Consider the following 27,996-nt stretch of genomic DNA (forward strand, 5'->3'; position numbering starts at 1 on the left):
AGTGGTCATAGAAACCCACTGAGCTCTCCCCCTCCTCCTTTAATCTGGCTGCTTGCAGGACTGGCTGGGAGAGATGCTCCTGGCTGGGAATTTGAAAGAGCAGGAGCAGGAGAGTCAGTTTGGAGACTGAACCCAGACCAGGAACCTTGGGGTCCGCAGGTGATGGAGTGGACTAGAGTTGGTTCCTCCACCACCTGAGTGGCACTCAGGGGAGATCCTGGGAGCAGTCTTCCAGCGTGCACTGGCAATTGCTGGGCTTTGGAAGTGTGTGGATTTAGAACCTCCAGACCAACTGGCATCCAGTGAAGAGCCTGGAGTCAATCTAAACCTAAACCCCCACTCCAGGGGTTCCCCCTACAAGATCACCTCTCTTACCCAGCACACCCACTCGGAGGGTGGAGCAAGCATCATACTCCAGACAACCCTACCTAACTGCTGAGAAGGGAGGCCGAGAATCTTTTGAACTCCAAAGGAAACAATTCTTTTCAGAGACTTTTTTTTCTCATTTTTTTCTTTTCTCTGCTTAATTGTGGCCTTAATGATTCATGGACATTTATACTATTCATATTTTTTTTCTTCTCTCATCTTCATTTTTGAAACCATGTTTTTCATGGATAAGTTTTCGAGGACTAGGAAGTTTAATTAGTATATTTCAGTTTTGTTTTGTATACTCTTTTATTTTTAATTTTTTAAATTATTACTATATATTTTTTTTCTCACTTGCCTGTTTCTCTTGAATCTCTTTCTTTTCTCTTGCTAAGACAATCTATTGTTCCTTCTTTCACTCTTCCTTTAATTTTACTTTTTTCCTCTTTTCTCCTCCCTCATAATTATCACATCCTACATCACTTCTCTTCTCTATATGTCCACCATTTGAAATTGTAAAATTATTGTTTTGCAAACTTACTGTTTTTATTGTAGGCAATAACTGATCATATCATTTCTGTTTGTTGTGACAACATTGTAGATGTCAAAGCAGGGACAATTTGGTTTAATGCTGTATACTGTTTGCATTGGTAGTTGTTATTATTTGTCTTCCCTTAAAAGGTGAGGTACTGGAAATCTTCAGGGACTCTATAAGTCTCTGGGGTAGAAACTCTACTGCCTCACATCCATACTCTTCGATGGGGAGACACACAAACATGAAAAATCAAGGGAACAAATTGACCCAAACAAACCAACATACTTCAAAAATAGAATGTATTGCCACCACAGTGGAAGAAATGTCAGAGTAGGAGTTTAGAATGTCATAATTAAACTAATCTATGAGGCAAAAGACAATTTAAGGAGCAATATCAGAGAGAAAATACAGGAAGCAAAAGACCACTTCAATAAAAATAGATTTTGGGGAAAAAATGTAGCAGCAATCCTTGAAATGAAAGAATCAATAAACCAAATTAAAAATTTAATGGAAAGCATCAGCAACAGACTAGACTACTTGGAGGACAGAGTTTCAGGCAATGAAACTACATATACAAAACATATAATCTTGCAAATAAAATTGACCATGAAGAAAAGATGTAAAGAGACCATGAACAGAACTTCCAAGAAATATGGGATAACCTGAAAAGACCAAATTTAAATTTTATTGGGATAGATGAAGGGTCAGAGATACAAACCAAAGGAATGCACAATCTTTTCAATGAAATAGTATCAGAAAATTTCTCAAACCAAAGAATGAAATGGAAAATCAGATACAAGAGGCTTACAAGATCCCAAATATACAAAATCACAACAGATCCATTACCATGAAAATGTGTACAGAATAAGAATAGAGTTTTAAAGGCTGCCAGAGAAAAATGACAAGTCATAATCAAAGGGAAACCAATTCAGATTTCTCAATCCAGATCCCCAAAGCTAGGAGGTCTCAGAACAATATATATGTATCAAGCTCTGAAAAGAAAAAATGGACGCCAGGGCTGGGGTTTTGGCTTAGTGGTGCAGTGCTCATCTAGCACATGTAAGGTATGGGGTTCTGTACTCACCACCACATAAAAATAAGTGAAGTTATTGAGTCCGTCTACAACAGAAAAAATTAAAAAATCTAAAAAAGAAGCAATGTAAATGGATGCCAGCTAAGAATACTATAACCAGAAAAATTAAGCTTCAGAAATGATGATGAAATAAAAACTTACCATGATAAACAAAAGTTAAGATAGTCAAAACTAGAAGCCTGCTCTGCAAAACATATTAAAAATATTTCATGAAGAAGAAATGAAAAATAAGAGTGAAAATCAGCAAAAGGAGGAATTACACTAGAAGAATAGTCAATCACAGGAGAAACTAATTCAAACAGAAACCCAAAAATAAAGCAAAATGACAGGGAATAAAAACCATATCTCAATAATAACAATGAATGTAAATGACCTACACTCATCAATCAAAAGATATAGACTAGCAGACTGGATTAAAAAATCAAGACCCAACAATATGCTGTTTCCAAGAGACTCACCTCATAGCAAAGACATTCACAGAGTGAAGAAAAAAGGATGGGAAAAAAACATATTATTCACATGGATCTCATAAACAAGCAGGGGATTCTGTCCTCATATCAATTAAAGTGGATTTTCAGCCAAAAAATATCAGAAGGGATAAAGAAGGACATTTCATACTGCTTAAGGGAATTATATGTCAAGATGAAACCACAATTGTAAATATTATTCCCCAAACAATGGAGCACCTATATATATCAAACAAACCCTTCTTAATTTCAAGAATCAAATAGACCACAACACAATAAGACTTAATGACTTTAACACATATCTCTCACCACTGGGTAGATCCTCCAAACAAAAACTAAATATAGAAGCTATAGAACTAAAAACTACAATTAATAATTTAGACTTAACAGACATATATAGAATATTTCATTTATTAATGATTGAATATACTTCCTTATCAGCAGCACATGGATCCTTCTCTAAAATATCCATGTGCTGCTGATAAGGAAGTATATTCTTAGGCCACAGAGCAACTCTTAGCAAATAACAAAAAACAAAAAAGAGATAATATTTTGCATTCTAGCAGACCATAATGAAATGAACTTAGACATCAATAATAAAATAAAAAACAGAAGCTACTGTAACACCTGAAGACTAAATAATATGCTACTGAATGACCAATGGATAGCAGAAGAAATCAGGGATGAAGTGAAAAAAAATTCTTAGAGGTAAATGAGAATAGTGATACAACATATGAAAATCTCTGGGATACTATTTAGGCAGTGCTAAGAAGTTCATTGCATTGAGCTCATTCATTAAAAGAATAGAAAGCCAACAAATAAATAACCAATATTACATCTTAAAGCCCTTGAAAAAGAACCAATCAACATCAAAAGCAGTAGAATATAGGGAATAATTAAAATCAGAGCTGAAATCAATGAAATTGAAACAAAAGTAACAATCCCTCAAGATCAACAACAAAGAAAGTTGGTTCTTTGAAAAAATAAATAAAATTGATGAACCGTTAGCTAAGCTAATAAAAAGAAAGAGAGAAAACTCGAATTACTAAAATTATCAATGAAAAGGAAAATACCACAAGGGACACTACTGGAATACAAATGATAATCAGAAACTATTTTGGGGCTGGGGATGTGGCTCAAGCGGTAGTGCGCTCGCCTGGCATGGGTGCGGCCCGGTTCGATCCTCAGCACCACATACAAACAAAGTTGTTGTGTCTGCCGAAAACTAAAATGTAAATAAAAATATTTTAAAAAAGAAACTATTTTGAAAATTATACTCTAATAAAATAGAAAAATTTTAAGATATCAACAAATTTCTAGACATATGACTTACCCACATGGAATCAGGAGGACACAGAAAATTTAAACAGATGGATTTCAAGCAAAGAAATTGAAGATGCCATCAAAAGCCTACCAAGAAAGAAAAGCCTGGGACCAGATGGATTCTCAGCCAAATTCTACCAGACCTTCAAAGAAGAACTAACCCAATCTTCCTGAAATTATTCAATGAAATAGAAAAAGAGAGAACCCTTTTAAACTTACTGTATGAATCCATCAAGGAAAGAAAATTTCAGACCAACATATCCGATAACATAAATGTAAAAATTTGTAATAAAATATTGACAAATAGCATACAAAAATGTATTAAAAAGATAGTGCACCATGATCAAGTGGGTTCATCCAGGGATGCAAGGATAGTTCAACATATAGAAATCAATAAACGTAATTCATCACATCAGTTGACTTAAAGACAAGAATCACATGATTATCTCAATAGATGCAGAAGAACATTTGATAAAATACAGCATTCATTCATGTTCAAAACACTGGAAAAACTAGAAATAGTAGGAACATACCTTCACACTGTAAAAGCTATAAATACACTGAACCCAAGGTCAACATCATTCTAAATGGAGAAAACTGAAAGCATTCCTTTTAAAAACTGGAATAAGACAGGGATGCCCTCTTTAACCACTTCTATTCAAAACAGTCCTGAAAACTCTAGCCAGAGCAATTAGAAGAAAGAAATTCAAGGGATATGAATAGGAAAAGAAGAACTCAAACTATCTCTATTATCCAACAACTTGATTCTATATTTAGAAGACTCAAAAATTCCACTAGAAAACATAGTATTAGGGCTAGGCATATAGCTCAGTTGGTAGAGTGCTTGCCTCGCATGCACAAGGCCATGTGTTCAATCCCCAGCACCACACACACACAAAAAAAAAAAAAAAAGAAAGAAAATGTCTAAAACTCATAAACAAATTCAGCAAAGTAGAAGGATATAAAATTAACACCCATAAATCAATTGCATTACTATACATCAGTGATCAATCAACTGAAAGAGAAATTAGGAAAACTATCTCATTCATAATAGCCTCTAACAAAAGAGGTGAAAGACCTCTATGATGAAAACTATAGAACTCTAAAGAAAAAAATTGAAGAAAACCTTAGAAGATAGAAAGATCCCCCATGTTCTTGGATAGGCAGAATTAGTATTGTCAAAATGGCCACACTACCAAAAGTACTACACAGATGTAATGCAATTCCTGTTAAGGTTCCAATGATGTTCTTTATAGAAATAGGAAAAAGCAGTCATGAAATTCATTTGGAAAAATAAGAGGCCAAGAAGAGCCAAAGCAATCCTCAGTAAGAAAAGTGAAGCGGGAGGCACCCCTATACCAGACCTTAAGTTATACTACAGAGCTACAGTAGCAAAAATGGCAAGGTATGGGCACCAAAACATGACACGTAGACCAACGGTACTGAAGAGAAGACACAGAGACAAACTCACATAAATACAGCCATCTCATACTAGACAAAGGCACCATAAACATACATTAGAGAAAATTTTAGCCTCTTCAACAAATGATCATGGGAAAACCAGAAATCCATATGTAGCAAAATGAAATTAGAACCCTATCTCTCACTTTGCACAAAACTCAACTCAAAATGGATCAAAGACCTAGAAGATGAAAAGATCCCCCGTGTTCTTGGATAGACAGAATATGTATTGTCAAAATGGCCAGAGATACTACTCCTACTAGAAGAAAATGTAGACCCAACTCTTCATCATGTTGGCTTAGGAACCAAATTCCTCCACAAGACTCCTAAAATGCAAGAGGTAAAAGCGAGAATCAATAACCAGGATGGTGTCAAACTAAAAAGCTTCTTCAAAACAAAGGAACAATCAAGAATGTGAAGAAAGATCCTACAGAAGGGGAGAAAATATTTGCCACCTTCACCTCAGATAGAGCATTAATCTCCAGGATGTATAAAGAACTCAAAAAATTTAACATCAAAAAAACCAAATAACCCAATCAATAAATGGGTAAAGGAACTGGACAGTTGATAGAAGAAATACAAATGGTTAAAAAATATATGAAAAAATGTTCAACATCTCTAGCACAATTAGGGAAGCGCAAATTAAAACTACACTGAGAGGGCGGGGGTTGTGGCTCAGTGGTAGAGCGCTTGCCTTGAACGTGTGAGGCCCTAGGTTCGATCCTTACACATTTAAAAATAAATAAATAAACAAAAAGATTAAAAAAAGAATAAAGGTCCATTGACAACTTAAAAAAAAAAAAACCCACACACTGAGATTCCATCTCACTCCCGTCAGAATGGCAATTACCAAGAATACAAGTAACAGTAAATGTTGGTGAGGATGTTGGGAAAAAGTTAAAACCATACATAGCTGGTGGGACTGCAAATTGGCACAACCACTTTGGAAAACAGTATGGAGATTCCTCAGAAAACTTGGAATGGAACCACCATTTGTCTTGGTTATCCTACTCCTTAGCATATACCCAAAGGACTTAAAATCAGCAAACTATAGGATAGGCCACATCAATGTTTATAGCAGCTCAATTCACGATAGTTAAAATATGGAACCACCTAGGTGCCCTTCAACAGATGAATGGATAAAGAAAATGTGCTACACATATACAATGAAATATCACTCAGCCACGAAGAATGAAATTATGGCATTTGTCGGTAAACAGATGGAACTGGAGACCACAGTGCTAAGTGAAATAAGCGAATCCCAAAAAAACCAAACACTGAATATTCTCTCTGATATGTGGATGCTCACTCATAATAGGGGGCAGGGAGGGAAAAGGGGAAGTTCACCAGATTTCACAGGGGGAAATGGGGAAGTGTATAGGAAAGACAGTAAAATGAATTGGATGTAACTTTCCTATGTTCATATATGAATACACGACCAATGTAACTCAACATTATGTAGAACCACAAGAGTGGGAAGCTATATTCCATGTATGTATGATATGTCAAAATATATCCTTCTGTCATGTGTAACTAAAAAGACCACTCAAAAAGCATAAAACTCCAGCCTCCAGGCAACCCCAGGAAATATACAGGAAATGAAACTATGTTCTTTTAGAGTACAACAGTATTACTTTCAGCTGAAAAATTTGTGTTCTTTGATTCTAGAAAGAAAATACGGTAATTTTCTATTCCACATTGAACACTACCAATTACAGTGGCCATGTTACATAAACAAAATGGACCACAGTCCTTCCCATTCCCAGCAGTTTCAGCTACTTTGGGGGATCTCATGGCTTTAGGCAGCCTCTGCTTACAGGCAACATGTGCTGTGGTTCTGAAGCTTTCTGGAACTCAAAGAGCATTTTCCCCCAGAGAACCATCCACAGTGGACGCTTGCTTACCCAGTCAGGCCTCGGAAGTCTGCCTCGTCCATAAACCACAAACCTAGTCCATAGGCCATAAGCCTAGACTGCCATTGGCCATCTTTTTCCAGAGGAAGGACCCTTAAGCCCTGGGTGGGGACAGACTTGAGGGATGTATCATCTTATCTCCTCCATAGTTGTTGTTCAGGCAGATGAAGAAGAGGCTGCCTCCCCTTTCCTGACCCTGGCCTGGTGTGGCCTGTGGGAAGTAGGGGGGCTCTGTAGCAGGGCAATGGGGAGTGGGGACCTCTTCTGGGGCGCAGGGCAATGCCTACACTATGGGAGAATGCTCACTGGGGTCTGGAAGCTGGGTAGGGCTGACACACAGTGGAGCATAGCGCCGGTTGTTAGTTAGGAGGCGGCTACCTGTATTGTACAGGGAAATGACCCTCTCCCCAGGGGCACATCTGTACCTACCCGAACCTAGCTCTGCACACCACGACGACAACATAGAATCATGGAGCACTTTGGCATGGCTATCTATACAGCCACCCAAGAGTTCCTTATAAGTTGGGTGTGGAGGTCCATGCCTCCCAGTACAAAACAAATAAATAAATAAATATTTTAAAAATATGTATGCATAAATACATGTATTTTAAAAAATATTTATATAAATATAAATAAATAAATGTGTGTGTGTGTGTGTGTACACACACACACACACACACACACACACCTATATATTTAAATTTCTTTACCAAAGCACCTGGGCAGCAGCTGGCCAAAGCTTCAGGGTAGGCCCGTGAGTGCAGACTCAACCCCTGGCTCCGGCCATGGCTCCGCTGGCCCCCTCTCACCTCTGAGCCACTTACATTTGCATCTGGACGGAGCTTGACCAGAAAGCGCTTCCTCTTGAAGCTCAGCTTCCGCACCTTGGCCCAGTTGAAGGCATTGATCTTGGTGAAACCCTAAGAAGAAAGAGCAGCGCGTGAGCCAGGACATGCGTGAGAGCAACGCGGGGCCGAAGGCAGGGCTGACATCAGACTGCCCAGGAAAGACGCCTTTCGTTGTGGATTCGCGGCGTGTGTGGCTATCGGATGATACGCATCCAGGATCATTATTTCCTACTGATTATACGAGCTCTCAAACTAGGTCTGCCTCCAGGGAGAGAAGGAGCTGGTCAAGGTAATGATAAAAAGATAAATAAAAATAAAACCATGACAACCACCACAATAACTAGCAGCTGTCACTGTGGAGTGCCAGGTCTGTCCTAGGCTGTGCACACCTTATCTTATCAAGCGTCATACAAAACCCAGCAAGATGGACTTATCTTTGTTTTATAGACATGGAAACTGCAAGTGAATATATTCTAATTTGCCTAAAACCACTTGGTAGCTATTGTTAGTACAACCAACCCTGCTCACCCTGGTCCAGGTTCCTGCTCACCAATCTTCCTCCCCTGGGGGAGCAGGAGGCCTGAGGGTGTCTTCCAGGCGGCATGTGGTCTCTGGGGGAGACTCACAACCCAGGTAGCTCTGGTCAGGTGAGATATGATAGACAAGGGGGAGCTGCCAGATACAAACATCCCCCCAACCCTGACTGTACCGAAATTAGGGTTCCTCTTGAGCTCCCATCCACATCCGTCCCATCTACTCCAAGTGGTAGGAATGAAGCATTCAGGTACTGGCAAGATTAATCCTGAGGCACAGCCTTTGTCCATAATTAAATTATCCAGCGATTCTCAATATCTAGATTGTATCAAACACTATCAAAGCCAAGTAATTCAATTGTGGAATTCTTCTTTCCCTTCTTATGATTTTGAGACATGTTTAAGGACTGTGATTTTGGAATTTAATGGTAGTAATGAAACCACATTTCTTAATAGATGCTCAGGGATCATTTAGGCAGGTCAGAAACTGTTAGGAGCCGCTACCTCCGCAAATGCCACCTTGCCCTCAGAACCTATCGCTCCTTATCACTAGATGGGAAACCCCGCTTTTCCTGGGATGTGATTCCCCCAGGGTGTAAAAATTAGCACCTGTCATAAACTTCTGATGCATTAGCAGAGAACTGCTGTAACTTTAATAAAATACCAAGGGGAACGCAAGTAAAAACCAGCTGAGCTTTAGGTCATGAAAGGCTTTAGGTCAAGCACACAGTTGCAACTTCAAAACTGGGTGAAATGTGAGCCCATTCACAAGAAAGGCAGAGGCTTTCTACATACACATTTAAAACTAAACACAGATTACCTGCTGGTGTTTCAAACCAGTGTACTATGGAAACTCTGGAGGGTTGTTGTGGTTTGCTGTGCCCTGGCTTCGTCCCCAGGGCAGCACTGATATGGGAGGTCCTTAGGTCACTGAGGGCATGGTCTTGGGAAGGAGAAATGTAGTTCTCCAGAGACCTTGCGGCTTTGGCTTCCTGTCTGGTGATGTGATCTCTGCCTCTTACATGCGATCCTGCCCCTGTGATGTCGTCCACCATGAGGTGATACGGCCAAGGGGGCCCATTCCAAGGACCAGTACAATGCTGTTTGGATTCTTAACCTCCCAAATGAAAAGCTAAATAAATCTCTTTATGTTATCCAGCCTCAAGCATTCCATGTAACAGAAAAGGCACTCATGCAGGGGTGGTGTTGAACCTATATACAGAAGGAATCTACCAAACTGCTCACTTTAAATATGTGCAGGTAAGTCAATAACACTTTAATGAAGCTATTAAGAGAAAAGCACAGATCAATACAATGGTCCAATAGCTGGATGATTAAGAGCACACATTTTAGAGAGCAGAGAATCGTTATACCTTTAGATAAAATACAGGTAAGATTTCAAGTACAGTGGTTTTTCTTTTCCCCCTGCAAAATGACTACAGTGCCAGGATATGGTTTTTATGAACTTATAAGACTACTCCATCTCAAAAGTACACATTACACATTTTAAGTTAGGTATATTTGAAGTCCTAATTAAGCTTCCTAAACCCAAATTGGGTTAAAAAAAAAGTCACTATAACAAATGTCCTTTCTTCATGGGAAAAAGTGCTTATTCTGGGGTCTAAATTGTGATTCCAGTGTACTATGTTCTAAGCACAGGTCTCTAGACAGACAGGTTTCTGCAATCCTACAAGATCAATAAACCTAAAGAAGCCTACAATATGGATTTCTCAACCAGCACAAGGGAGAATGAAAAAGAATCTAGAAATCAGGTCCCTGGAGAGCAGAAACATGAGATGAGGTTACCTTTTCCAGTTCTCTAGAAAACAGCGGTCAGAGGTCACACCTGGGCCACCCACATGTACCAGGGTGGCAGGCCCGCGCTCCTCCCCGTCTCTGGAAGGGAGACAGCTGTGTTCTCAACCCTCTCACCTGAAACACTAGGATTCCCGTGTTGGCCACGGCCAAGTTGATCTTAGTGCCTTCCCTGTCCTTGGCCGGGTGCAACCGGATCCCGTACATCTCCAGTCGACGGGCCACCTCCAGGAGCTGGAAATCGGACTCTGCTGGTGTTTGTCCACTGACAAAAGAAAAAGGACAGAGGAAGGTCAGGAGGTCTGCACTCCCTGGGCATATTCACTTGAGATTAAGCAGCTTCTCGGGGGAAATAAAAGGTGTTTCATGGCAAAAAGTGGGGCTGTGCGATCAGATGACACCCAGTCTCCCATTGGCCAGAACCCAAGCCTCACAGCTAGGACAGAAGCTCTATTGCCTGGGGAACAAAGCTCCAAAAGTCTGTCTCGCACTCGGACAGCTTTTTGGAGACTCAAAGAGTTTCCTCCAAGGTCGCATAAAAGATCATGGTGTTAAACAAGCTTTTAGTTGCTTGCAAATAATCTCAACTCACAGGCATGGTTCAAAGCAACACGGTCTCCTACTGTCACCAGGCTCAAATGCCTATTTTGGTGCAATAAGAAAAAGCCCAGGGAACGACTAATCCAAGGAAAAAGCAACAAAGAAACAAACAAAAAATGGAGACATTACAAGGGTTCTCAATTTTTATATATTCTTACATTGTGCTACTTCCCCACCTCCCCTCCCAATTTCCTGTCATGATGAAAACCAGCTGGTCCTTGGGTCTAACACTCTCCCTTTTATTCCAATGCCTGGGATGTCCTAAAATGTCACAGACTTACTCAGGTCTCACAGGAAAGCAAGCCAGGGCCTTGAGCCCCTGTCTTAATTAAGGGGTGACCTGCGTGGCACTTGGCCTCTGTGATCTTTTCCCCAGGATTTGTGTGTTTCGTCAAAACTGTGTGTTTGTGCACACACCCATGCCATGAGAGACACGCTGCCACTGTCATCGGTTGCCTTGACAATGGTGGCCCTGACTTTTCTGCAATTCCTTCTTTCTGGGAGGCAGGGAGCTCCAAGGACATAGGAAGCCATGCACGGGACTCACATGTGGTTGTGGTGAAATTCCACGATTTTGTCTTCTAGCGCATCTTGCTGAGGTATGTACTTGTTTTTTGCTAAGTGCTCTCTGTCCAATGCTTCATCAAAATCCCCAATCTCAGCTAAAAAGAAACAGGAAGAAAGAAAAAAAAAGAGAGAGAGAGAGAGACCATGTAGGATGAGCACTTCACAGTCTGCTGAATCGCCCAGCTGGCAAGCCAGAGCTAACAGACAATACCAGGGAGCAGCTGGGAGGGACGAGCTCAGGATGAACGTCAGAGGCGGGGACGCGAGGCGTAGTCAACAGTTGTGGCAGCATAAGAAGACAGCCACACTCGTTCTCACCACTGACAGGTGGAAAGAGGACTTAGAATTACCCCTCCTTATACCCCCATGTGTACCTGGTATCTTTTTGTATTATTTTAGTGTACATTTTTTAAATTGACACAAAAATTGTACATATTGATGGGGTACAGCGTGGGCCTTTTGGTCCATGTACACTATGTGCAAAATCACATCAAGGTGACTGGCATATTTATCATCTCAACATACATCATTTCTTTGTGTTGGGAACATTCAAAATCCTCCCTGTACCATCTTTTTTGAAATATTCAATTACTTGTTGGGAAGCACAGGTATCCCAGTGTTCTATAGAACACCGGAAGTAATTTCTCCTTTCTTCTCCCCCCCACCGGGGGTCACTTCCCTTCTTGGCAATCAATTCTGTTATGCGGAAGAGCATGTATGATTCTAAACAGGCCCTGGAGTTTTGGGACTTGGCAAAATCAACGTTTGAAACTCATATATATAACAGTTATTAGTGCAAAACTCAAATCCTTTACCCCGGGGAGTAAGGAGAACTATAAATGGGGTGTAAGAGTAGAAATCTAATGTTTCCTCAAAAAAATTTCTTTTTAGAGTTTATTACACTTCTTGTATTCCTGTTGTCAGAGATAATGGGTCAGATTGCAAAGCCTTACAGATTTTTCATCCATAACAAATACAATTCATTGTCTCATACAACCTCAACTTAGTCCTCAAAATTGATGGAATGGGGACAGGGGTTGTGGCTCAGCGACAGAGCGCTCGCCTAGCACGTGCGAGGCCCTAGGTTCGATCTTTGGCACCACATTAAAAAATAATAATAATAAATAAAATAAAGGTATTGTGTCCAACTACAACTAAAAACAATAAATATTTTTAAAAATTGTCGGAATGGGCAAATTTACAACATGGAACTTCAAGTAACAGGTGCGCTTGTAGCAGCGCTAGCTGTAAGGCCCCTGGGACAGCCTGCCCTTCTCTTAGTTTCCTGTTCTCTAGGCAAGAAGCTGAATAACGAGTAGCCTCAGGACCAGAGCCCGGCTATTTTGAGGAAATGCCAGTGAGTGGTTGCTACAAAACCCACGTGTCGCCTTGCTCCATGAAGCAGCCTGTCACCCTTTGGGCATGTACCTGCAGTCATCAGGCAGGGACTGGCCTGCAGGCTGCCGTGAATCCCACCCACCGGGAACACTTCTCTGCACAGAAAGGTGCCGGCTCACCTGGCAACGTCTGGTCACTGATGAGGCCACCCTCCCACTAGTTTCCTGCTACCACGACCAGTAACAGTGTCCTGACTGCCCTCTGGACTTGAACTGCCCTCCATCACAGAGAGGTGACCTGGCATCCTGCCACTGTCATCAGCTGCCTTGACAATGGTGTCCCTGATTTTCCTGCAATTCCTTCTATCTGGGCTTTAAGAAAGTCCAGTTGACACTTGTTATTCAAGGTGGTCACGATTTAAGAGTCTCCACAAACACTGAATTTGTGGCTGCTGAAATGTTGTCCTTACGTGAAATATAGGATTGGGTTCCTGCAAAACTCCTGAGAAAACGTTTTCATTAAGTGAGACCCTGTTTTACGCCTTTCTGTTGAAGCACATCTTGTTCCATTGCTGATTCGTTCACACTGAACTCACAGCCAATAGAAGACCTCATGCTTGAGTGAAGTTCATCTAACACATGTGTTTTCTCCATAAGGCACATCACACTACGCAAAGGGACCCTAGACGGCACTTTGGACTGTGCTTGGGACCCATGTGAACAATGAAATCACTGACAGTAGCACAAAAACTTGAAAAGCGTGGCACTAAATAGACCGCGGAAGGGACACTTGTTATCAGCACGAGAGCTGAAATGTGAAGGCAGAGCGCATCAGGTGGTGGGAATGGTTCACCGTCCCAGGTATTTCTGCAAATAACCAGGGAAGTGCACACGTCGTGGTTCGGGGTCGATTTTAGTGAGTAGGTAGGCAGACTTGCAATTCACAGAATCTGAGGGCAACAAGGACCGACTGGATATGCGGACATCACCTCAATTCTTAGCTGCTTACGGGCTGTAAGTCTGGCATTACTATTTCGATGTGGAATGTCCCCCAGAGGGTCACATGTTGATGGCTTGGTCCCCAATGCCAATGTTCAGAGGTGGGGCTTGTGGAAATTGGATGGGGAGGGGTCCATCATGGATTAATCCATTGGGGTATTTGCAGCTGAAAGGAAACTGCAGGAAGTTGGACCTGGCTGAAGGGAGTGGGTTCTTGGGGGCACACTCTGGGGGACTATCTCTGTCCCTGCACTGGCTCTGCTTGCTCTCTGCTTTCCAGGCGCCATGAGGTGACGACTCTGCTGTCATGTGCTCCCTGCCATGATATTCTGCCTCACCACAGCCCACGAAGATGGGGGTCAAACAACTATGGATTGAAAGCTCTGAAACTGTGAGCTATAATACATCTTTCCTCCTCTAATTGATTTTCTCAGGGATTCTGTCACAGCAATGCAAAGCTACACAGCTGGGCTTCCTCGGTGACCACATGGCACACTATTTTCCACGAGTCGGTATGAAGGAGGTTCGAGCCCCAGGTTTTCCTCTTGCACCAGGGTCGACACACCCAAGCTAGCTTTCCTTGTGGTCATTTGCCTTTTGTTGTCCTCTAAAATGCAATGGCAGTCTATGACCATGACATTCACTTGCTCCCCAAGTGTCCTCTGTGAAACAACTTGAGAGAGAAGTGAATTCCACAAAGTTTTATATCTTAAGGCCAAAGAGCCATATTCCATGACGGATATTAAACTCAGGGACAGGTCAGTACAAGTTTGGCGTCTTTGGCCACATTATCCATCTTTTCCTTTGAGACCACTGACACATCAATCACGTAAGCATCCTGGGAAAGGCGGACGAACACCAGGACACAACAAGTCCTGGCTAATGAACACTAAATGGAGCTAGGAGGGCCTTTCTCTTCCAGGCATTCAAGCCAAGAGCAAAAAGGACACAAAGAAGTTCTCACTGCTGTTTATGTCGGTGTGTGGATGTGACGTCCCCTGTCAATCAGATTTCTGTGTGGTCTCCAGCGTGACTTCCAAAGGAAGCCAACAGAACTTACATTGCACGATGTGTGAGATCAAGAGAGCAGCGCTGGTGTCATTGCACGTCAGCCTGCCTTGGGCCAGGTCCTGCTTCACCTGCAGAGCAAACAGGTACCTGCAAAGGTCAACAGAGATGAGTGTCACACAAAGGGAGAAGGAGGGACAGAATCAAAGGCAGACCCACTCCTGGCCACCTGTGCACACTGTGGGACACTAAAGAAAGGCATGGACGTCTGCAGGGCCAGGGGGCTCGTGGCCACTCACTGGGTGATCCAGTCCCCGCCTCCCTACAAAGACAAAGGAATAGGAGACACGCTGCAATCGCTACACGTGATGAGCAAGGCTTCATTTTATATGGAGAGAATGCGAATCCATAGCCTACTACCCCACATATGCGTGCATGTGTATGAAACATTTACAATTTTTTTATAGGATCAGTCAACATACTCCAGAGTGGCTTATGGCTCAGATAACAACAGCAGTTCACTGCCAATGAATCAGAAAGACAGGTGTCTCTTCCAAGGTGTGGTCTTTATTTGCTTCTTCCATAAGCCTTACTTTCCACATCTGTAAAATTCAACTTAAGTTATTGTAAGATTCTTTTCTTTAGGTTCTTGGTAAAGCAAGGCATCATTTTTGGTATAAAAGAGGTATTTGAACATAAGAGAAATGAAGTAAAAACTGCTTAGTTTAAATGACTTGAAAATACCAACTCCGACATTTTTTGAAGGGTACTGACCACAGGGCCATCTCGCCACTGCCTGCAACAGCATCTTCTCCATAGCAACCCTTAGCAACCAGATTCTGTCCTTCACACAATTACCAGGACACAGAGGTCCTGGGGAGCAAAGAGCCTGGACTGTGCAGTTACTCTGGGAAGCAAGGCAGTGAGTGAGTTAAATCAAAAGAGTAAAAGAAGTCTCCTCACTCTCCTCCTATGGCCAAAGTTGTGATGACCTGAACAGCAAAAAGACGATTAAAGTGCATTAATGTGTTCACTGAGTTAATGAAGATTCACGGGTCTATGATGACAGTTGGGGGGTGGGGGGGAAGGGGGGGGGAAGAGAGAGAGAGAAAGAGAGAGAAAGCAGAAATGGAATACGTCACTACTTGAAGACACCATTAAAGCAGCTCCTTATTCAAAAACTGGTCATCCAAGGCAAGGCCACGAACTGCGAACGTCGCCTGCCTCTCCAGTGGGGTGTCCCTGTGGCTGAGGCACAGATTCACTCTTAGATGCCAACCTATAACATGGCAGGAATGAGACCTCATTCCACACCCCCGGGGAGATGACCGAACGTGGCTCAGGAAACTGGACTTTCACGAAGGAACACAAGTTCACTTCACAGTGGAAGGTTCAGAATGTCACCACCAAAGTCACTGAATGATCTGAGATCATGGATGGGACAGGAAGCACACAGTGCCCCCATGACAGGGTCTAGCCAAAGAAGGGTCCGGGCATCCAGCAAGCCTTGAAAACCAATTTCTAGTTTTCTGGAATATACAAGAGTTTGAAGGATAAAGGTAAGGAACATCAGAAGGAAGCAACGTGGCCAGCTCAGGACAGAAGATATTTTGCAGTACAACAGGACAGACCGTGAAGGGAAAAACCGAGGGACCAGTCTAGATTAAAAGAGGCCCACAGGAAATGGCAAGCAGCTGTGACGTGTGGTCAGACAGTGAATCTGACTTCAGAATCAACAGACATAAATGACAGTTGGGGAGAAGCAGGGAGGTTTGAGCATGAGGTCATCACTGAGATTTAAAGTACACTATAGGGGCTGGGGATGTGGCTCAAGCGGTAGCGCGCTCGCCTGGCATGCGTGTGGCCCAGGTTCGATCCTCAGCACCACATACCAACAAAGATGTTGTGTCCGCCGAAAACTAAAAAATAAATAATAAAAAATTCTCTCTCTCTCTCTCTTAAAAAAAAAAAAAGAATAGTACTGCACTATTGACTCTAGAGAAACTTATTTTAAAAAAAATTTAAAAATAAAGTACACTATATATGCAGAGAAAAAAATTAGAAAGGTTGTCATTCTAGTATGATGGGCCACAGGAAAGCAGTATTTTTGCTTTCTTAGTCCTGTTAAAGTACACATTCTAACGTTCCACGATGTATAGTGAAGACTTTTATAATCACAACAGGTTATTTTAAATTCTAAACAAAAGCCTTCAACAATAGTACCCAGAGGTTTCCACAAAGAATTAAATGAGATGATACGTGGAAATCTGACTAGAACAAAGACTTTCATTAAATGTAGCAACTTTTTTTCATAAAAGAATAATTAGTCCGCTTTAAGTCATTAAAGGAAGTTCCATCACTAAGAACTAAAAAAAGCCATAGGGACAATTGTGTAAACAGCAAACAAGAACAAAAAGAACAGAAAAACACCTCAGCCCCACCAGGTGACGACAGCTGACCTTTACCCCAGCTCCCCATGTCTGCTCCTTCCTCCCCCCGCAACGCCATCTCCCCCTCTCTGGAGAGTCAAATGGAGGAGAAGACGAGGTGGAGCAACCGCGTCAGCAGCACAGGGTCTGTACGGGAGGTGGCTGAAGGGTCCTTCTGGACGGGGCAGTGGCCACTGTCCTATGAACCCCTCACTTCCCTGTGCTGCAGGATTTGATTCCAACGCACAAGGCTGACTTTTCAAGTAGGGGGGCTGGGGTTTTACAAGCATCACATTTTGGACCCAGTTCAAACCCGGGGTCCAGTGTTCACGGACAGATTCATGCTCAGAGTCCAACAGGCTTTGGGGCCCCTGGTGACTGACCCTCTCACAGGGGCTGTGAGGTGGCGCTGGGCGCCGACAGCACACACGTTTATTTATGCTGACTCTTCCTGTTCTGCGCCCTGTAACCCGAGAAACACCTTCCTGGGATGGACTCTGTCACCTTTCTTAGGACATGGGCTGTAAACGGAGCGTCCAGCTGTGACACTGGCTTCAGAGACTTAGGGACACCCTGGTGCTACGCATGGAGGGGATTCCAATCCGACCCATAAGAGCCAGAGGGAACTTCTACTCCAGGTGCTCAAACGGAACCAACGCTCGCTTCCTGTGGGGAAGGACCCATGGGGAGGGCTTCTACTTGACGGAGAACAGAAGTCACATGTCACACCCTCGGAGGCCTTGTTTGCAATATGACTATTTTAACTTATTTCATTTGAAGGTATTAATCATGTTTCATTAAGTGAATGTAATTGACATTGCCCTGCCAGTCTGAGGGAATGCCACAAACACTGGCAGTGTCCCTCCACCGCGACAAGAACAGCCAGGCAGAGAGGCACTCTGCAAGATGGCACCCGGGGAAGCAAGGAGCAAGTGTGGATCTACTGTTGGCACCAGGAAAGTGACCCTGGGCTGTACCAGAAGAAACCCTGGTAACGTCTCCAAAGGACCCCCGACCTGGCTGCTGTCCCCAATCTGTGCCTAAGTGAGGACTTTGCTCCTCTGGAAGCCTGGGCGCTGGTGTCAAGGTGCCGGAGTCCACCGCATGTGCAGTTCAATAAACAGAAAGGAATTCAGCTTCCTGAGGAACAGCGAAGTGCAATTTAATCTCTCTATATATAAATGGGAAGCTGAAAACTATTCCTGGAGGCCCACGAGCTAACGGCAGAGCTACAGGGATGTTCGCCGTGCCAACTGCAGGCCACCTCTGTCTCCGGGCCCTGGTCTACACCTCTTTCTCCCAAACACCGCTGACACCAAGCTTCTCCTGAGACCCCCTTGCTCACCACCCATCCCTCTGAAATCTCAATGGCCTCAGCGTCACATCCTGCTCGTACAGGAACTGCAGTGTGGGAGTCTCCATGTGGTGGGTCCCCGAGGTTCCCTAGATGTGACACCTTGTGCCAAAGTGGATGGTGGCGGAGTTGATCAATACGGTAGGACCTTCACATCAATTTTATTCAACACTGAGCCAAGAGAATTGTCTTCTTGAGAAATATTTCTAAAATTACCAGCTGACATTGGGAGTCAAAAACCAAAAACAATAAAAACAAAACCCCCACCAGGCCCAGGGGAGCTCGTGTGACTAGGAATTCATCCACATCGAGAAAGAAGCTGGCAAAATACTAGGCACGTCTGGCTTACTGGTAACTAGTTGTACGGAGTTTTGGAACAAGAACCACGGGGGCAGAAAACTGCAAAGCTCTAGAGGCAATATTCACAAAAATTAAAGAGGTGCAAATTATTTGGGAAAGAAAAAGTTTGTGCTTCCAATTTTCTAAATAGGAAAGAGGACCAGTGACTTATAGGAGGAAAAAGCCCATTGCTGACCAACAGGCTGGACTTGTCCTGAGGCTGATTTCAGTGCGCTGAGCTCCGAGCAAAGCACACACCCACAGCAAGAAAGCCAGCTCTAGGGACAGTGGCACAGTAGCCCAGTGAAGAACCTGCATGGGCACCTCGGCTCTCTGTTGTCACCCCAGTTCTTGCAATTTGGTTTTGTGACTCTGGTCAACCCTCCTCTACACTAAAGTCTATTAATTGTGTGGTCCCCAGAGGCTGATGGCTTCTGCCAATTCCTGCTGCAGTGACCCTCTTCACTGGTCCGAGGGTCGGGAGTGGCGTAGACAGTGGCGACTCATTCGTCTGCCCCTGTCCCTGGAACTCTGCCATCATGCATCTGGTGGCTTCCTGAAGCAGGCATGTGATGACTAATAGGCATCTCAACCCAGCTGGTGGGAACCAGTCCCCAACTTCTGCCCTCCCCATCCGCTGTCCCCTCCACCCCTCTCGCATCTGAGTTATTACCACCCCGTCGCCCAAGTCAAAAACCTAAGTGTCTCCCTCTGTTGTCTCAGACTCCACCTCCAACCATCACCAAGACAGACGGTCCCACTTCCACTGTATAGCCTAAACGCACCGCTCTTCTCCATCGCCACCCTGCCCTCTTCTTCCCTGCCGCCATCATGGTCTGGACCGGTGGTCAGCATGCCCACCGCTGGCCCTCTTTTAAGCATAAAGGATTGGGGCTTGTGTGTGCCTTGGGCTTTGATTGCTTGCTCCTTCTTCACCCCAGAAAATGACTGACAGATAACTTATCACATCCTCAAGAGTCATCCCAGCCGCAGCAACCTAACATGGTCGCCTAGGCCCTTTCTATCTCATCAGCCTACTTCACTTAGCTAAAGAGCTCTGGTCATGATCTGACATTATTTTTTGTTTAATTACTCGTTCTCTGTTTCCACAGGGTCAAGACTCATCTTTTCAACACCGTGTTTCCAGGGTCTGGAACAATGCTTGCACGCAGTTGTGTCAATAAATGCTGGTAACTGAACAAGCGGCTTTACCCCTTGATAAATACAGGTCAGCTACCCAAGACCTTGTGCCGAGGGGAAGAGGAAGAGGTGATGGCCGTGGTAGGGTTTTTTTTAGTTTTTAGTTTTTTTTTTTTTTTTTTTTGCCTTGGTCTTCATAAGCCATAGCTAGGAAGGTGCTGGTGGGACTAGTGCACCTGCCTTGTCTCACATGATAGAATGAGGAGCAGTGGGACGATGGTGACAGAGATGATGATGGTAAGGCTGATGGTGGTGGTGACAGTGACTGTGGATGGCGTCTCCCCTGGATCCCAGCCACTCTACACAGAAATAGTGTTTATCCTCAAAACAGCTCTAGCCAAGCAAGCACTGCCATCGGCATTAGGAGCAGTGAATTAGTGGTGGCACAGAAGACACAAGCAAGTGGCAGGACAGAGGGCTAAAGCCAGGCCTGACCCGATTCCTAATTCTTCCACTTGTTCCCACTTTCAAAAGACACTGACCTAAAGTTCAAGTCCAATTCACCCATCCACGGCAGCAATAAGCTGAGTTAACATGTTGGTTTTCTAAACCTCATTTCCTAAAACGGTCTCAGGATGAGGTAGATACAAGAAGGAAAACAGGACATGAACAGGTTAGAAGCCCGGTGACTTCCCCATCGCGGTCTTAAGGACACCAGGCTGTAGGGAAACATGGTGTTCTTTTTACCACATTTTTCTAGGCAGAGAGGGATTAGACTGTTGAGCACAGAACAGATGCTAGTCAAGTAAACATTACCAAATGTTTAATCAATTTAGTCTTAATGTTCTCTTTTCCTCTGGACACTAGAGCAAAAAAGTACCAGTTGCCAAGCCACTGACCTGGTGAGTTCCTCCTGGAGTTGTGTGTGGTCAGGTGGAAAGAATTTCACCACAAACTTAACAACAACATGTTTTGGCCCTGAAGAAGAAGAAGAAGAACATCAGTACAAAACTTGACATGTGTTATATACGAAACTGAAAAAATGACTCTTAGGCATATTATACACCAAATTCTGCACTTTACTCCAAGCTCCCAGAATGCGCCCTCCAAGCCACCCAGCAATGGTCAAGTTTGGCTGCTAGTTTCACTCTTTCATATTGTGGAGAGACAGATGTCTGAGTTTTTAAAAAGCTGGCACTGGGGCTCCGTGGCAGAGCACTTGCCTAGCCCGTGTGAGGCACTGGGCTCCATCCTCAGCACCACATTAAAAAATAAATAAATAAAATAAAGGTTTTTAAAAAAACTATGAAAAAAGTATTACATTCAACTATTGAACTTTTTCTCTGAAGACAAATGATACTCAGACTCAGGTTTTTTGTTGTTTTTTTTAAAATAGGGTATAAGGGGTACAGTCGTTTGGCCATATACACAAAATGGAGAAAAAGACAAGACAGTGAAATGCTGAGGCCAAGAGAGGCTGGATTTCTTTCCCAAGTGACTCTAACAATAAGCAGGAACCTTGCACCTCGGCCAGGGGCACAGAGTGAGGGTGCAAAGTGCGGAGGAAGGAAGCTGCGCCGTTTCCTGCCTGTCATTTTCACAGACAGAATGAAACGAGGCTGCTCAGATCTCTGGAAACCCTGAAGCGAGGAAGAGCCTAGCGCTCAATGTGAAGTGACAGCTTTGTCACACAGGGCAGTCACAGCACACAGAGGAGACAGAAGCTAACACCCCTGCTCCGGTTCCGACCTGACAACCATGGTGGCTGCCTTCGGGTGTGCACCTGGAGACCCCAGGACACACGCCTCCCCACCACCACTGTACCCCTCGGTGACTGCTGGGGGAGGAATGTCCCATGGCTTCCAGGCTCTGCACAGCACCTTAGCAACACCCCCACCATCACTTAGTAGATGCCAGCCAGGGCCAGCTCCCTGAGGACACTCGGTAAACATCAGATAAATGATGGCCCTTTCATTTTCAGCGTTAATAATTTAAATGATAGACGATCAACATCAATTTCAACGGCATGAGGGCCACATAGACATCGTGTTGCATGTTTATTACATCCACATAAATTGCTGCGAGTGGCCCGCTAGGGTTTCTTAAACAGAAAAATAATCCCACAGGGACTGTGAGCTCAACTGAAGGCATGCAGCTTCGGTACCATCCCCGACCTGCCCAGGTTCTGGCTGCAGGGGGGGCCTTCAGGGAGGACCTTGAGAACACAGCCTAACCTCAAAGAAAAGACAGAAGGACAGTCCAGTGCTGCAGGGCAGTGAAAAGGGAGAAAGAGTCCTCTCCTAGTCCTTTGCCCAGCCCTCCCGAATCTTTTCTTTCCAATACACAGTCTACACACCCACCTTTGGGGCTGTTTGCCTATCAAACAACACACCCATATATCCCCACTCTGAGCACCCCACCACCCCAAACAGCACTGTACTCTGATTTTGGCTTTGAAGAGGGAGAACAAAAACCGGGAAATCAATGATATGAACAGATAGCTCCACCTTCCCCTTAGAAAGTGACGGTAAGAAACAGCAGCATAGACCAGACAAGCTCCATTACTCTGCGACTTAATAGCAAGGTTCAGTTGTTACAAAATGCTATTTGATTTCCCAAGCAAGGTTTTGATTGCCAACTGTTATATATTAAAATTGCAGAAGATACACAATTTAATAGTATGTGGATTAGTGGATGACAACAAGCAATTGAGGGGAAAAAAATAAAAGAATTCGTATCACTAGCACCTCACGCTCCCAGACAAAAGCCTCCTTGACAATGAACACACCTGGCTTTGTATTTATCTCTACTGTTCAACATGCAGGATATACTTACTTCGAATCTGCTTCACAATAGGTTTTAAGAGATCCAGCCACACCTACAGGGGAGAAAAGAACAGATTGAGACATAACTTCTCAATGAAAGTGTGCAAATATTTCAATACTATATTTAAAGCTATTTAAAATCCACATAGTTTCAAGGATTTGAAATCGTCTGTCCCCCTCCCCTCCGGAATGTTCTATCTTATGTTGTTTGCCACGTGTATAGCATGGATCCTAATTTGCTAACACTATCCCTGAGCTTGAAAGTTAATCTCCCCTAGGCTCAGATGCATCATTAACAGGCGGTAAGGGTGCATGAGTGGTGGACACGCGGGGCCCTGGGTTCCATCCCCAGCATGGCAGTGGTGGTGGGGCAAGAGTTAACTAAGAATTTTTCTATTTTCATTTGCACTCTGATCATATTTATCTATTTGGAAAATATCAATGAAGGGCTGCAATTCTGACTCCAAGTGGGATGAATGAAATACAGTTGCTCCTACTTAGACAAAAATACCTGGTGGCGTGAGCATACACAGAACAGCACATCTTTGAGGGATTGGGAAAGGGAAAAAATATTTACAGACTATCATGTCTGCATTGCACACCGTCTAATGCTATTTACCTCTCAAAACAAGCCGAGGAATTCCTTTTGCCCAGGGAGAAACCCGAGTCTTGCAGAGGCTACATAATCTGTCCCTGGTCCTCCAGCAACAGAGTGCCAGAACTAGGACGGAGTCAAGTTTGCCCAAGCTCCAGTCCAGACTCTTTTTCACACGTATATTCCCTGCAGTTTGGCAAAATTTTCAAAATACAGCGAAATCAACTGCCCTTATTAACAAAGCGAGAGCTAACCATACCACACCATGTCACATGTTCTTGTCTTTAAAGTCCACTTGCATGTCAGGTCATTAGAAAAAGGTCCTATGGATGCCATGTGTATACACAGGACAAAAACAAAGTCAATGTGTTTACTACGAAGAGGGTTTTATAAATAAATAGGAAAAAGAGAAACAGCCCTGTAGAAAGCTAGGCACAGAACCCCAGGTAACTGACGAAGGGCCAAGAACCAAGAGGAATGTGTTGGTGTTTGGGAATAACTGGCACTGGAACTGCAAATTAAAACCACGAATTAACCCTTCCTACCCATCGAACAGGCATCTACATGTGCCTATTTACATGTGTATTTTATAATCTCCAAAGGTCTCGGGGAAGCAGGCACCTCTCCTCTACTGGTAGGACTTTCAGGAGACTTATTAGGGAAAAAAGATTGAAAGTCTTCCTAGAAAATATTCCTGTCCATACACTTCCATCCAGCCACTCACTTTTATAAATTAGGCAAAAATTTACATACAAAGAGTGCTCATCGTAACATTTTTATGATAGTGAATTTTTTTTACAGTAGCCCAAATTAAATAAATAAGTAAATAACAAAAATTATGCTGTTAATAAATATTTAAGAATGTGGGAAGTGGGTTGGAGAGGGCTGGATTTCTTTTCTGCCTTCTTTCATTACTCCAGTTACTTTACATGAACACTCATTTCTCATAATAAAAAGACTATAAAGTTGCTAAATGTCTACTTCTTCCATCTCATTCCCTCCATCACCTTTTCAAGTAAGAATCTACATAATCAAATCCTCATTTCTACATTCCCATCCCACACTGCTCTCCCGTCAGAGGGAAGAGAACGGCGCTCATCTGTCCTCTCCACTGTAACACTCGTGAGCCTCAACCTGAAAAAGGGAAAGAAAATCCCAAACAGCAAGCGTTGAGCTATCTCCCTCTCCTCCCAGGAATTCGGAAAGATGGAGAGTTTAAAAAGAATCTCCATCTGGTACTGATCAGAAAATGGCCCCAACCTGGAACCTAGGCCCCCCAACCTGGAACCTAGGCCCCCAGTCTTCAAACTCATTCATTCATCCAACCAAAACCTCCCGTGTCCCTCTGTGTGGCTCTGCCGTTGCACCTGTCAGAGAACAATCATCAGGTCCCTGCTTCAAGGAGCTCACAGCCCAGTGAAGATGAAGGGCAGACCAACAAAGCCTTCCTAATAACCACAGTAAACAAGGACCAGAGACGCGATGGAGGAGGGAGTCCAGGGGCTCCGAGGGCCCGGGGAGGACATCTGGCCCCGTCATGGAGTTCTGTTGTTCTTATGTTACGGTCAGGTCACCCAGAGACAGGAGGTGTGGCACATCATGCAGAGCCCTGGGGGAAGCACCAGGTTGGTCGGGAGGCAGAGGGGCCAGGAGAGAAGGAGCCTAGGCCACCTTTATTGGAATTTCTGGGGAAAGGCAGGGCTGGTGAGCAGGTCAGGGTTGGCGAATCGAATGATCCTGGCCGCTCTGAGCCATCTGTGCAGTCCCTGGACACCTGGTACTTGGCCCTGGATGACTCAGGCAGAGGATCACTGCTGCCAGCGCTGGACAGGCCAGAGGGAGGAGGCCTGGCTCTGCAGGGGTTGGTCTGTGTGCATTTCAAAGGCCTGGCTCAGCCGGGCCTCACTATCTCTCAGAACTCCTACAGGCAGTCTCTCCCCAGCCAGAAAGATGTTAAACACCACACTACACACACACACACACACACACACACACACACACACACACAGTGACAGCTGGGGGACAGGCTTCCCTGAAAAGGACACTGCACTGAAAGGAAGTGACAGGAACAACTGAAGCCGAGCAGTGGGAGTCCTTGCCTAGATGCCCAAGGGAAGGGCGTAGGCTTTGGTGTAAAAGCACATCCCCTCCTCCAAAACACGCACTGAAATGTGCCATTGTGACGGCCCTGAGAGCTCCGCCCTTATGAACAGGTTATTATCATTATTGCTGAAGTGGGTTATGAGAGGGTGAGGGGCAGGCAGGCAGGCTCTCCTGATGCCTGGTGTGCACCTGAGTATGTCAGTGCACGCACATTCCCCACTTCCTGAGGAGAGGTGTCGGAACACCAACACCATGAGCTACACTTCCCGCCTCCACAGCTGTGAGCCTATACATTTCTTTTCATTATAAATTATCTAGTCTGGCCAGATGTCCTCCCCGGGCCCTCGGAGCCCCTGGACTCCCTCCTCCATCGCGTCTCTGGTCCTTGTTTACTGTGGTTATTAGGAAGGCTTTGTTGGTCTGCCCTTCATCTTCACTGGGCTGTGAGCTCCGTGAAGCAGGGACCTGATGATTGTTCTCTGACAGGTGCAACGGCAGAGCCACACAGAGGGACACGGGAGGTTTTGGTTGGATGAATGAATGAGTTTGAAGACTGGGGGCCTAGGTTCCAGGTTGGGGGGCCTAGGTTCCAGGTTGGGGCCATTTTCCGATCAGTACCAGATGGAGATTCTTATTTTGGTTACAGTAATGTCAAAAGAACCAAGATGATTGATAGGGCTAGAGAGCAAGGCTGGTGGGTCTGGAAGTGTCAGACCCCACTAAGGCCACGATAAGATATTTTGTTCTCATTCTAAACACAATAGGAAGAATTTTACGCAAAGGATTCGACTTGTACGTTAAATACTCTGGTGGGGCAGTGAGAATACTTTGGAGGAAATCAGAATGGACGCGAGATGATGTGTTGTGATTGTCTTGCAAGATCAAATGGCATTTTGGCTCAGGAAGGCAGAAGTAAGATTGGGGAAAGTGGGTAGATTTGGGGAAAATTTAAGAGGTAAAAAGGAGTGGAATTTACTGGTAGATCGGACATGATGGCTGAAGGAGGAGACAATGTCCAGAGGGACACTGAGATTTCTGGCAGAGGCCTCTAGTTAGGTGCTGGTGCGAGTCTTACAGGCACCCGGAGGATGACAAGGCTGAAAGGCCATAACTAGGCCAATTTTCCAGGTGTTTCTGGATCACCCAGCAAGAGCTAGTATGGAAACGGCGGGACACATTTTTCTGGACTCAGAGGAGAAGCCTGGCTGGGAGCTCTCACTCTGACCCCATGAAGGCAAGGCCTGCTGTGTGATGAATCCCTGCCCCATCCTAGGCCACTCGAGCTGCTGTAACAAAATGCCCCGGACTGGATGGTTCATAAACAACAGAAAGTGATTTCTCACAACTCTAGAGGCTGGGAAGTCTGAGATCAAACAGCCAGCAAATTCTACTTCCTGGTTCAAGACAGTGCCTTCTTGCCGTGACCTCACATGGTGGCCGGGGACTTCTGAGGGACTCTTTGGAAAGGGCACTAATCTTACTCAGGAGGCTCCACCCCATGTCTTAATCCACTCGCAAAGTCCACTCCTCCTGCTGCTGTTATCCTAGAGGCCAGGATTTGTACCTGTGAGTTTTGTGGTGAATTAAATATTGAGATCCCACCCACCACAGAACAGCGGGAAGGAACAGGAGCGCACGATGTCTCAGAAGCCACGGGGAGAAAACAGATCTGGAAGGAGGACAATGAGAGCTACTCAGAGGTCACATGAGACCAGCCATGCCACCTGCTGGCCACGTGGTTCTGCCATGGGGCTGAGAGGCTGGTGCGAGGGTGGTGAAACGGAAGTGTGGCTGTCTGGCGAGGCTTGGCTGGGAAGCAAGAGCCATTGGAACAGAAGGAGCTGTCGACCTGGGTGCATTTAAGAAGGGGAGGGGCTGAGCGCTGGAGCAAGAGGATATAAGAGATGGTAGAGGTGGAGCCCAGGGCTTGGGACAGGGGGGACAGGCTCACAGCGGGCAGGAGGAGGGTGGCATACTCTGCGTCGGGAGGCAGGATGGCTCCTACGGGACATCCTCGTCCTCTCCTGTAAAGTCAGCAGGCTGAGTGCAGAAGGTTTGACATAGTTGCTGTACCAGAGAGGGAGGTGCAGGAGGCTTCCCAGGGGAATGCCAGGCTGCTGCGAGCCCACCCTGTGACACTTGCTTTTTGGGTCTTCACAGCTGCTTCTGGGGACCAGTCAGTCCCTGAGACCTCTCATGGCCACCAGTGCTGCCACAAAACTCAACTCAACTGCAGACTTCCCAGGACAGATGCACTGTGCGTTGGCAATGTATTTGCCAATTTTATGAATTGTTTTTAAACATCCCTCCCCTGTTTTTGGCATTTCTGGAGAAAGCATCAAATAC

At 44.5% G+C, this 27,996-nt stretch overlaps 1 protein-coding gene across 8 annotated transcripts in view; it reads right to left on the minus strand.

Moving 5' to 3' along the window:
- Positions 1 to 27,996, minus strand: part of Farp1 (FERM, ARH/RhoGEF and pleckstrin domain protein 1) — a 259,842-nt gene that overhangs the window by 55,860 nt on the left and 175,986 nt on the right. For all 8 annotated transcript variants that reach the window (XM_046454767.2, XM_046454766.2, XM_046454771.2 and 5 more), the window contains 6 exons: positions 22,963 to 23,005; positions 21,027 to 21,105; positions 14,918 to 15,015; positions 11,502 to 11,616; positions 10,472 to 10,619; positions 7,983 to 8,078 (listed from right to left, as the gene is read on the minus strand). In XM_046454767.2, the coding sequence (XP_046310723.1) occupies positions 7,983 to 8,078; positions 10,472 to 10,619; positions 11,502 to 11,616; positions 14,918 to 15,015; positions 21,027 to 21,105; positions 22,963 to 23,005 (579 nt within the window). The remainder of the gene's footprint in view (positions 1 to 7,982; positions 8,079 to 10,471; positions 10,620 to 11,501; positions 11,617 to 14,917; positions 15,016 to 21,026; positions 21,106 to 22,962; positions 23,006 to 27,996) is intronic.

Source organism: Marmota monax, unplaced genomic scaffold (genome assembly GCF_021218885.2).
Source record: "Marmota monax isolate L192 unplaced genomic scaffold, Marmota_monax_Labrador192_F-V1.1 WCK01_AAM20220418_F8-fsc00026, whole genome shotgun sequence".
Taxonomy (NCBI): domain Eukaryota; kingdom Metazoa; phylum Chordata; class Mammalia; order Rodentia; family Sciuridae; genus Marmota; species Marmota monax.